The following is a 13,056-nucleotide window of genomic DNA, read 5'->3' as shown; positions in this document are numbered from 1 at the left end:
CCAAAATATCACGATATATTGAAAACATTGACTACAAAAATGTGTTGGATAATCCAGAACGTTGGATAAGTGAGACTCTACTGTATTTATATTCCGCTCTTCTCACCCCAAAGGGGACTCAGGGCGGATCACATTATATACACACAGGGCAAACATTCAATGCCCATAAACACATCTAGACAGAGACAACAGACAGACAGAGACAGACGCAGAGGCACTCTGATGGCACTTCCTCATTCCAACGTTGTAAATTAGTTCAACTTGCCTCCCCACTTTTTATAAGTGGTACCTTGTTTCCTACTTGATAGATGCAACTATCTTTCGGGTTGCTAGGTCAGCAACGAGCAGGGGCTATACTTTATTTTTAATTGACGGGTGCTCACCCTGCCACAGGCTGGCTGGCCTCGAACTCATGACCTCATGGTCAGAGTGATTTATTGCAGCAGCTGTTTACCAGCCTGCGCCACAGCCCCGGCTCGATGTTGTCGCAGTTTCATCCATTTCTGCGCTTTCTCCATGGTTGAGCTCAGATTTAGGAACACTTTGGGGGGAATCCAAAGGAGAGGCCTGAGATATTTCAAGCTCTGTCAGCTTTCACGGATCTCTTTAACAACTATTATTATTACTAGCTGTGCCCGGCCACGCATTGCTGTGGCAAAGTCTGGTGGTGTTGGTGAGAAATTGTTGAGGTAGTGGTGGTATTGAATGTCTGTTGTATGGTTGTCTTTATGTTTAGTATGCATTTGGTTGTTTGTGTACTGTGATAGAGGGGGTCTATGTCCCTGTGTAGTATTGTATAGTATTTATACGTTGTCCATGTGTTGTGAATGCTTGGATTGTGTCCTGCTGTATAGTAGAAAGGGTTGGGCTGGATGGCCCTTAGGGATCTCTCCAAACTCTTGGATTCTATGCTGCTATTATTATTATTATTATTATTATTATTATTATTATTATTATCATCTTCTTCATCATCATTATTATGTAGAGGCTGGATGGCCATCTGTCAGGAGTGCTTGGATTGTGTCCTCCTGCATGGTAGAAGGAAGTTGATCTGGATGATCCTTAGGAGTCACTCCAAACCTTAGGATTGTATGATGTTGTTATTATTATTATTATTAGTAGTAGTAGTAGTAGTAGTAGTAGTAGTAGTATTAGTATTGAGAGGCTGGGTGGCCATCTGTTGGGAGTGCTTGGATTGTGTCCTGCATGGCAGAATTGGGTTGGACTGGATAAGTGAGACTCTACTGTATATTTATAATCTTATATTACCTGTTTAGAACTGGATTATCTGAGGCCCCTTCTACACAGCTGTAGTGAATTATATGGCAGTGTGGAGTCAAGATAATCCAGTTCAAAGCAGATAAGATTCTAAATGGGTTATATAGCTGTTTGGAAGGGCCTTGAGTCTACACTGCTATATAATCCAGTTAAAATCTGATAATCTGTGGAAGAGGCCTAAGTGAGGCCTAACTGGGCTGAGTAGGTTGCTAGTGGGTGGAGCTTAGCCTTCAAACTGGCAGCAATTGGATAAAAACAATTATTCCTCTCCCTCTAATTAGAACTTTATTTTTCTTTTCTTTTTGTTGTATCAACCTAGAGCCGTGAATGATGGGTTGTGTTGTCAAATTTCGAGGTTGGGGGGCCTGTAGTTTTGTTGTTTTGTCCGCTGCCCTGATGCCATCACTCTTTTATATACAGTAGAGTCTCACTTATCCAACATAAACGGGCCGGCAGAACATTGGATAAGCGAATATGTTGGATAATAAGGAGGTATTAAGGAAAAGACTATTAAAAATCAAATTAGATTATGATTTTACAAATTAATCACCAAAACATCATGTTATACAACAAATTTGACAGAAAACGTAGTTCAATATGCAGTAATGCTATGTAGTAATTACTGTATTTACGAATTTAGCACCAAAATATCACAATTTATTGAAAACATTGACTACAAAAATGCGTTGGATAATCCAGTACGTTGGATAAGCGAGTGTTGGATAAGTGAGACTCTACTGTATATAGATTATTTCAACTATTATTGTCATCATCCTCATTCCAACTGGGGGCTCCTTTCCTTTGCAATCCCAGGCTCTTTGAGCACCGTGGGGCTTCTCGCTCCGTTCCTGTGGGCCTGTACTTTTGTGTGTGTCGCGTGGAGGGAGAGGGAAGGCTGGGAGCCCTTCTGCTTTGATAATATGCTTAGAGGCGACGAGGCCTCTTCCGCCCCCACCACTGCCTATTTACATTTAAAACATTGAGGGAGGGAGCCAGGAAGAGGGCAGGAGGCCAGCGCCAGCAAAAGGGGATTTAAACGCAAGCACACAAAAGGGGATTTAAACGCAGGAAGTGGGAGGGGGATGACTCCCTATGACCTTCAGCCTCCCTGGTCGCCAACAGACCCAAGCGAGATGTCTCCGGCTTCAGCTTCCGGAGTGTGCTCTTCCACTTGTCGGCAGCGCGCTTCCCCTATTCTCACTTTCCTTCCTTCCTTCCCCCCCCCCCCCCACTTTCTTTCCAGCTCGGTTTTTTGGTCAAGTGAAGGCTCCAAAGGAAAGAGAAGCAGGGAGGGAAACATGGGGAAACGGTCAAATGTGTTTCTTCCCGGCTTGGCTCCTGCACTGAAGCGCCTGGGCTCTCTTTCTCTCTCCTTCTCCTTTGCGGGTGGCTTCCTCTCCTCTCTTCCCCATGGCGCATGCACAGGAGGCGACCCGGGGAGGCAGGGCCGGCCCAGAAGGAAGGCCTCGCTAGGAAGGCGCCCGTTTGCAGAGCAGAGTGCCGCTTTTCTGCACTGCAAAGCGCCAAACGCCTTCCTGGTGGCGCTTTGCAGAGCAGAGAAGCGGCGACTGCTCAGCAAACCAGCGAACGCCTTGACTTCTTCCTTGCAGAGGCAGGCACAGCAGCGGAGCCAGGAGTTGCCTGATGGCGCCCCAACAAGATGGCGCCACAGGCAACTGCCTAGTTTGCCTGGCGGTTGAACCGCCTCTGACTAAACCAACCAATTGAAGCATTTAATGTTATGAATAATCTATCTTGGTGTAATATATTTGTATTGCCAATACCTGAGTTTAGTGCTTATACTGAAGCAAGTGTGCAGTAGGTCTCAGTTTAATAAAGAAAAGCTACTACTAATTATTATAGGAGCCCTGGTGGCGAAGTGTGTCAAAGCACTGAGCTGCTGAACTTGCAGACCGAAAGGTGGCCGGTTCAAACCCCGGGAGTGGCGTGAGCGCCCACTGTTGCTCCAGCTTCTGCTAACCTAGCAGTTGGAAACATGCCAATGTGAGTAGATCAATAGGTACCGCTCTGGCGGGAAGGTAACACGCTCCATGCAATCATGCTGGCCACATGACCTTGGAGGTGTCTACGGACAATGCCGGCTCTTCGGCTTAGAAAAAAAAGACATGGATCAAGAACCTTCAACATCACCATCAGCAAAAAAGAAAAACCCAAAAAGACCAAGACACAACTCCCCAGAAGAGGAAGTATTAGGAGCTGAGGCAGGAATTCAAGATCTGGATATTACGGATGCTTGCAAAGAGTTGCAAATGAAAGCTAACTAAAATGGAAATAAAGGTTCTTTTTACTCCTGAAAAAAAAAAGAAATAAAAGAAAGAAACGGAAGCATTTCATGAGTGCTCCTCTTTATAGAAGGGGAGTCCTAGCCTTCCTTTCCAGTTTATTGATTCCTCGTGTAGCACTAATTTTGTAGGTGGCTATTCCCAGTGGATATGCTGAATCCTGGGAGTTATAGTGCTAAAGCAGTGGTTCCCAACCTGTGGTCCATGGACCATCAGTGGTCCCCACAACTAAAATATGGTCCGCGGCCTCGCTGTTACTACACCATTGCAATGAGAACAACTGGTCTTGTGAATCCCTCTTATAGTGCCGAGGCAACAGGGATGTCAGGAGGGGAGAGGCTGACTACCCACAAAAGGCTCAACAAGCAGCCTCCTGACTGCTGCTTCTCCTCCTCCTCCCTCCCTGAGTGGAGCCATTCCATGTGGTGCCTGGAAGCAGGGGCGCCTTGGTGTTGTTTTTAAGCTTGTTCCTGGGTTTATTTGGGATGCCGATTCAGAAAATTGCATTGGATAGACCACATCAGTTCTAGATTATTAAATATGGTTTTCTGTGGGCAAGCAGATAGTGGTTACTGGATGACATGTTTTGTATCAGAAACTAGAGCTGATATGGTCTATCCAATGCAATTTTCTGAATCAGCACCCCAAATAACCAAACCAAATCTAAAGTTGACCAAAAACTGGTTCGTAACCCCTTTGGTACTAATGTTGGAGAGTGGTCCCTGTTCAAACCGGTCCCTGGTCAAAAAAAGTTTGGGAACCACTGTCCTAAAGATTAATGACAGAACAGAGCTCCCTTGCATCGTGTGTTTTGTTGGCTGTTGAAGTAAATTGGAAGGGCATCATGGCAGTAGGGCCATTATTGTAATTAATACTTATAAATGTAAGTCTAGCTTACAAATTTGTAACCCCTCAGTAGATTGCCAACCAGTATTTTTGCATCTGCCCTCCATGGCCATGTTCTTTGAAGGTTTTTAAAAACTATCTTCACATCTTACGGATGTTTTCAGAATCCTCAGTGACGTTCATGGGGTGGGTCAGTAACATGGAAGGAATCTTTAGCTGAGATATTACCGTGTTTCCCCGAAAATAAGACAGTGTCTTATATTATTTTTTACTCCCAAAGATGCGCTGGGTCTTATTTTCAGGGGATGTCTTATTTTTCCATGAAGAAGAATTCACATTTATTGTTGAACAAAAAATGAACATTTATTCTAAACTGTACAGTAGTTGTCATCACAAACCAACATAACCAAACCAGAGAAACTGTGACTTCTGTTAAGAATTTCTTGTTACTACCATTATTTCCATATACAACTGGTATGTACATTTACCAATCCTGCATGCTATGGTGTTTCGTTTGGTGGGCACTGGGCATGCTTCCAAACAAAACTTTGCTAGGTCTTACTTTCGGGGGAGGCCTTATATTTAGCAATTCAGCAAAATCTCTACTAGGTCTTATTTTTTGGGGATGTCTTATTTTAGGGGAAACAGGGTAGTAGGGGAAAGGTAGGAAGTCTAAAAAGCCATGATAAAGTGATTTTTCATACAAATCCCCATAAGATAGGATTCATACGTATCATATAGACAAAGACATAAGTCCTATGATAGGGCTGTCTCAGAATAAGAATTCCAAAGCTTTTTCATTCATATTGAAATTGCTTATTCTGATTTCTAATTTTTTGACTAAGTATGTCTTTGATAAACTCAAATTTTATTTGAAAGCTGATCCAAAATATTAAAATGGAACCCATGCAATACATTTCCTGTTAAATGCCCAGGGAGGAAGAGGGAAGTACTTGAAATTAATACTGCAATTGCATCTAACTCACTGAGAGTTATTCACATGTGAATTTGCTGATGACCCAGTAAAATGAAAAATAGTAACATTGGAGAGGCATGTCTAATAAATGTTTTCTCCTTTAATTGCACAACATTTTGAAAGTTTTGATAAAATTTCAGTTTTTTGCTAGTTCTAATTCATGTTGAACAGAACTTGAAGTCATAGCATATTTTTTGGATGCGAGTTCAGGAGAAACCAAATTCCAGAACAGTGACAAGCTTTCCCCCCTTCAAAGTCCTGGGCATTTCTGCCTTATAAGATGATGAAATATACACAGTCTAGTAATAGTTTTTTAATTAGGTAAATAACTGGAATTATTGATTTCAGGACCGAACGAACAGAAGTGTCCTTCTGATTCATAATTTGATTGAAGCAGCAGTTTCACTGTTTTAGATACAATAACATTTTTAGTTTGAAAGATTCTGTCATTTTAAAAAGTGAAAAGGTTATGGTTTGTCATTATTTAGCCTTTTCAGGCTAAAATTTATACATTTTGAAATTTGCTGTTTTGGAGAAAATCAGAAAATCACCAGCTGTCTTAAGGTTTTTTTGGGCAAGTTGATGATGGCAAGAGCCCACCTCTCTGACAATTTCCTGTTTTGTAGTTTCAAGTTGACATCCATGATGGGAAATTTTCAGGATGTCAGTAACTAACTGAATGCAATGGAGGGCTCGCTGAACTGGAAAACTTCTTCATCATACAGTTCATCAGGCAGCTCCTCTTCGCCATCAGCAAAAAATGTTGGGAATGGAAAGTCCTTACAGTCTTCTCGGTAAGCCGGTAAAGATGAATCACTGACCTAGAACACAAAAGTGACAGGGTTTGATGGGAGGAAAGGGATGGGGGAGGCAAAGAACATGAAGCACAAAATTATTGCCAGAATAGGCACTCTCTGATGTAAGTGGCATCTGAATCATTTTGCTTTGTTTTGTTCTATAAGTAAACATGAATAAAGAAAAAGTATGCAATTTAAAATCAATTGTGCATTGATTTATTATTTACACTTGTTACACAACTCACTATTGTCTAGCCAGAGGAAAAAATATATTAAAACACTAAATCTCAAATACAATCTTCACAATTTGAAGAAACTCTCAAAGAGGAGCAGGGTTATTTTCTTGGCTTATTCTTCATATAAAGAAGAACACGGGAAAGAAAAGTTGGGCTTTCTTAGCTAGGCCTGCAACTCAGACCCAACTGTGACATGTGAAGATCTAGCTGTGTTTATGAACATCTTTCTTCCCACTCAACCTCACAATGTCCCCAATTAGGGGCATAAACTAGTTGTGCAAATCTAGAAGAGAGGCAGGACAAGCATGGTCTTTAGAAGACTGTGAAGCCCATCAGAGAAAACACAGATTAAAAATTAAGACCATTAGAGATAGGGAGAAGCTAAGTTAGGAAAAGAGGAATAGGTAAATATTGGAAAATAACTGTACCCAGTCTCTGGGCATATATTCTTTTGGAAATAAATGGCAATCATAACCTTGTTGAAAAGGAAAATGATGTCATATCTGTTTGGCAAATATGAATCTCCAGGAACATGTGGAGACCACCTTTTGAAAACTACTAGTCAAGAAAAGCATGATCTTGTTAGAAGTCAACCTTTTGAACAAGTGAAATTCACAAGCATTCATATAATGGCACACAGGTAACTCAGCTGTTAAATGAAGAACCATGTCTTTGAACTGCCAAGAAAAAAACATGCCACTACAGAAATATATATTTGGCTAGCAGAGGATGGCCGAATGTTTAAAGTTGTAATTGCCCAAAACATATACACTCCCTTTTAAAAACCTTTTAGTTTAAAGTATGCTCTCAGAGATAAAAAAACAAAGTCTTCTTTGAAAAATAACCTATTTACCTATACATAGCTTGTATTAATTCACCATACAGGCACATTTCTTACTGAAGTTTAGTTACAGGTATGATGTAGCTTCTCTGTGTTGAGTACACAGGGTATCATTCTTAATCAATAGTCCATAGTCTTTAAGTATACTTGTACACACTGAAGCCCATAAGTATACTTCTATACTGAAGTCCAGACAGCAATATACACGCATCCACCTCCACTGAGGTCTGATGAGTACAAATAGAGTCCTGAGTCTGAACATGTTCAGTACAATCGCATGTCTATAGTCCCTCCCACACCAAAGAGGTACAGTCAAACTGGTAAATCAACATACATTACATTAATTGTAATATATACATTAACAAATAAATAGTGAGAGGCTTGGGAGGTTGCTATTTCCAACAGTAAATGAATAGGGTTTTGGAAATCGTGAATATGGAAAGAGTTCAGGACATTCATATTACTCTTAATTGTTATACAATAAATCTTTATGGTTTTATTTTCTACAATTGTGCCTGCTATTTTTGTTGAAAAATTGAAAGGGAGAACTTGTGACACATTATTCTCCCATGGGCAGCCTGTAGGCCAGAAGTGGTTCATTTTGCCCAGCTTCAGCACTGCGGTACTGATGACCAGATTAAGGTTAACAGAAGAGCCAAACACATGTACAAAACAATTCCGCACCAAGAATATGCCTTTTTATACAGAATATTCTCCAACACATCATCAAATCATAGATTAAGCCTAGATGCGATACCTATGGTGACAGAATTGTTTAAATCACAGTTCCAGCATATCCCAGTGTTGTCTTTGAATTTGTATAATGAATCCTCATATACTTTCAAGCAGTATAGATTTGCAAATGAGCTTATTAGAAACCACATCTACTAGACTGTACCAAAAAAGGGCAAATTAATGCACCGTCGACACCTAAACAAACACATATAAAGACTTTGTGCTGTTTTCAGCAAGCACAGCACTCAAGTCCAAACAACTACAGGCAGAACAGAATCAGCTAAAATTTCTTGAGCATGTAGCAAGCTGGATTCTCAGGAATAAGCTGATGCCACAACACACTCGGAAGTTCGCTCTGGGTTGTATCAGTACTTTTGAATTATCTGTAGCAAGCTACAAAACACATTGCAGGAACAAAGAGTGCAGGTGAGGTATCTTTTTTGCTTCGGTAGGAATGTTTTGGATAATCAGGAGGCTATGGGGGTCATGCACTGAGTATGTTTCTGCAGGACTTCATTGTTCTCAATTCTTCCCCTGACAATGGTTACTGGGTATAAGCACAGCCTGCTGGAGAGAAGATGTTTTCCCAGATGACTTTCATGTACTTTCCGGACTCATCATTTCCCAATCCTGCTGCTTATGTTAATTTAACAACAACGTGTGAGCAGAGATTCATTGTTTAACTACACTGGATTCCGGAATTTGAAAAGGAAAGAAAAAGGTTATGCCCCGATTGCGTTCTGAAGAAATCCAACATCATGTGCACCATGGCTTCCTGGCCAATTAGAGTCAAATAGCCTGCGGCATCACACTCCACAATAACGAAGCATTTCTAAAGCTTATTTCCTGTATGATGGGCTCAGGTGGAATTCCTATGGATCCAGAAATAAATGAGAAGTTTCAGCCCTCGGTGATAATGATCACTAAAGAACAAACCATAGGGCAGACACAAGCAGACACAATGAATATTATTTTTGCTTTGCTGAGTCTGGGTAAGGAATCAAAAGTGTAAGTAAAATCAAGAGCACAAACAATGTTATTAAAATTGTATTTTTGAAAATACCTTTACAATTACTCATGTGCAGAATTTGAGTCTCTTATTCATATGCTTTTTTGGAAAAAAATTAATGCAGTTGTGTATTAACTAAAACATGCTTTTGGATTAACTTTCCTGCTTAAGAGAAAACACTACACGAAATGCTGTATGTCTGATTAAATTAGAAAGATATCAGTATTCACTTGGGAGGGACTTTGTTATTAGGATTATACCTTAATACCATAATACCACTCATTTATCCCATTTCACACATACTGGGAAGCATGTTTTCTATAAATGTACATCTACCGAGGTGTGCAAAGGCTTAAGGTTGCCAAGCAACCAATGAAGAGGGCAGCTGTACTTTTTTATGCACACAAGATAGCAGCAAAATATTGTACACTTTCACAGCAAATTAATTTGGTCTAAACTGAATAAAACATCTTAACAAAAGAAAAACCTATAAAATGTTCTGGTCCAGAGTAGTCACTGACAAAGGTCTAAATCAGAGCTTTCCAAACTGTGTCATGACACATTATTGTGTTGGCTGCACTGGGTAGGCGTGCCACACAAACATACTTTGGAAATGTATGTTATCCTACAAATCGTATATTTTTAAAAATATACAAATGGAAGGTTTTCATAAGATACACTCTGTTCCCATACATTTTGTTATCACAACTTATGTGTGTGTCCATATCTCATAAAGGTTTGGTTTAACGTCTGGTTTGCTAGCAAAACTGAATTACTGTGTCGCGAAACGATGCATGTCTAACAAGTGTGTCACCAACATGAAAGTTTGGAAAACTCTGTTCTAAATTTTGTAGGTTTGTAGTTTACATATAGTAGTACAGCTAAAGGTTTTTCCCTGACATTAAGTCTAGTCGTGTCTGACTCTGGGGTTGGTGCTCATCTCCATTTCTAAGCCAAAGAGCTGGCGTTGTCCGTAGACACCTCCGAAGTCATGTGGCTGGCATGACGGCGTGGGGCGCTGTTACCTTCCTGCCGGAGCGGTACCTATTGATCTACTCACATTTGCCTGTTTTCAAACTGCTAGGGTGGCAGAAGCTGGGGCTAATAGTGGGAGCTCACTCCGCTCCCCAGATTCAGACCTCGGACCTTTCGGTCAGCAAGTTCAACAGCTCAGTGGTTTAACCCGCTGCATCACCAGGGGCTCCAGTTTACACATAAAGACACATTAAATACCCTGGGCAACTGACCCAAAAGTGGGTATATAAATTAGCTGTTTTACTGGAGATAAATATCAAGCCCCTGGATTTTAATATGTACAATTTCAAATAACATAACTTGTGACAGAGTGAGGAATGTGTCACCCTCCAGATTTGTAGCCTGCAACTCCTATCAACTCTCACCATTGACTATGCCGGCTAGGGCTCAGAAATAGGATTCACTTTCTAAGAACTGAACATGTAAAGAGCTATGCTGGATCTAAGTAAAGGCTTTGGTTGTCCTATTTTCTGTTTATGCTATAAACATCCTATTAAGGCATTTTGATTCATAAATGCAGTGCCTCCGAGCAGGCTACATGAGACTGGGATTCATCCTTGACGATGACAGTTAATTGATGGAATGAAAAGAGTACCATACATCTTTTTGGGCTAATGAGAAAGATCTGAATAGCTTTTCCTTATTCTGCATTGGAAAGACCCTCCCAATTAAAGTTATAGGCTGGTATCCTTCAACAGGCAAGTGAAAGCAATGTGCAATAGTCCCAACGTGCAGCGGGAGCCCCTGCTGAACAGTGGAACACCTTGCATGGTGCCCCATTGTGCATCACTGCAATTTACTGGTGTGGCTGTCCCTTGTGGACAATGCAATCATACAGAGCAAGCAGAGCGCTCCAGAATATTTTCGAAACGTTTTGATGTAAAAGACCTAAAACTTTGTCTTTTTTGTTCCTTTATATTTTTGTGCCACTTGAGAACAGTGAATGTCATCACGTTTTAATGGATTAAATATATGAAATCTGGTATACACAGTGGTCCCTACATATATCAGTAAATGGTGGCAAAAAGAACGCTTCAGTGTCCACATTCCAGTTGCAGGAATATAATAATATAGGTGTCAGGATTCATGGATAGTTAGGTAAAGGTAAAGGTTTTCCCCTGACGTTAAATCCAATCGTGTCTGACTCTGGGGGGTTGGTGCTCATCTCCATTTCTAAGCTGAAGAGCTGGTGTTGTCTGTAGACACCTCCAAGGTCATTGGCCGGCATGACTACATGGAGTGCCGTTACCTTCCCGCCAGAGCAGTACCTATTGATCTACTCACATTTGCATGTTTTCGAACTGCTAGGTTGGCAGGAGCTGGGGCTAACAGCGGGCACTCATTCCTCTCCCGGGGTTTGAACCGGGCACCTTTTGGTCTGCAAGTTCAGCAGCTCAGCACTTTAACACACTGTGCCACCAGGGGCCCCTTCATGGATAGTTAAATTTGAGGATTTAGAGGTCCCACTGTATAGCTAACGTAAAATCTCAAAACATCTAGCTGCACTTATGAGAGGTACTGCCTGTTGGAATTAGCAACCTTCTTCAAGCCTCCACTAGTTATTTGTTATGTATATAATTCAGATTGCTTTCTGTATTGTATATATGTGTATTGGTGTGCAGTTTTCCTTAAATTTATGCTGTGGGAAGGGCTGCAGACCACGTGATAAGATCTAGGCTTGTTCAGGGATCAGACTCTACTTTAGATTACAGTCTCCATGGGACTTTCAGACTCTATTAGACTCCTGCTGACTCTAAAAATGATGCCCTGTGTTATCTACACAGAAAAACTACTTCAAATCCTATTTATAACTGGATTGATAAGAAAAGTACCTATATGCTGAATACATGAAGTTTGTGAGTAAACCAACAATGTTACTTTTAAAGAAGTCTGCTTATTATTGTCTCTTGAGGATTTAAAAGCAAATATATTTTAAGTCAGAGTAGATGTTTTTGGGCAATTAAAAGAACACTTCTGAAACTTTACTATATGTGTGTGTGTTTTGTACATTGGTATATCTTTGTTCCTAACAGTTCAAAGACCTATCTAGGTACATTGGTTTAATAGTTGAGAAACCTAACTGTCTTGCATGAATGCCATTTTTCCAAAAGGTTATGGCATCATTTTTCCAAAAGGTTATGACTTCTAACAAGGTCATCCATCTCCAAAGATCATCAAATCTCCAAAAGGTTATGGAGATTTCCATTTTCCAAAACTGCCAACATGTGGCTAAGGGAAAAATCTGTCTCAATGCAGTGTGGTTGACTATATAAGCTTCCTATGCACTCTAATGAGTTTGGAATATTTTAGTTAGGAAAAGCTGGTCAAATTCAAATATTTATACAATGGAAGATGCAAGCTGTGCCCACAACAACTGCAGTAGAATATACACAGTTGAAAGAAAGGATGCATAACTTGGGAAGATAAACCTGTGTCCCAATGCTTAGTATTACAGTAAACTGGGTCCAAAGTTTACTTACTTCCCTAAAGAAAGACTTGTACCATTGGAATCCAAACCACTGAATAACTTTAATGAAGTTTAGTCCACACTACTGTTGCGTGTAGACTATGCATATTATAGGATGTGCAAAAAAATAATCTACTGCATGTAAAACTTTATCAATTTGGACTTATCTGTATAGAAATGTCAACATGCAGGCACTAAAAAAATTACTAAATTATACAGGTGGTTTTTACACAGAAGGGTCTGATTCATACAGCAAAGGTAGACAACTATACTCTCTCTTGCTTTGCAGACAGCCTACACATGGCACCACGGGACTCAGATTGAAACCACTACTGTGGAAAAAAGTGAGAAAAATGTAACGTTATAATCCACAGGGTATATCCGATAGCACTGAAATAGATACCATAACAAGCTGGCATTGACATTTACAGCATTGAAAGAAATGCCAATGACAGCTTCCTTCAAAAAGGTCTTGTTCAATTCTTTTCATCCAGCCATATTTGACTAGCTGCGCAACGAAACATGTTGGCTCA

At 40.5% G+C, this 13,056-nt stretch overlaps 1 protein-coding gene across 1 annotated transcript in view; it reads right to left on the bottom strand.

Moving 5' to 3' along the window:
- Positions 1-4,764: 4,764 nt before the first annotated feature.
- mrpl3 (mitochondrial ribosomal protein L3) overlaps positions 4,765-13,056 on the bottom strand; it is a 28,890-nt gene continuing 20,598 nt past the window's right edge. The window contains exon 10 of the mRNA XM_008112769.3: positions 4,765-6,224. Coding sequence (XP_008110976.2) covers positions 6,075-6,224 — 150 coding nt within the window. The 3' untranslated portion in view covers positions 4,765-6,074. The remainder of the gene's footprint in view (positions 6,225-13,056) is intronic.

The sequence above is a fragment of the Anolis carolinensis genome, chromosome 6, assembly GCF_035594765.1.
Source record: "Anolis carolinensis isolate JA03-04 chromosome 6, rAnoCar3.1.pri, whole genome shotgun sequence".
Classification (NCBI taxonomy): Eukaryota; Metazoa; Chordata; class Lepidosauria; order Squamata; family Dactyloidae; genus Anolis; species Anolis carolinensis.
The sequence above is the reverse complement of the archived record's forward strand: the minus strand, read 5'-3'. Positions and strand labels throughout refer to the sequence as shown.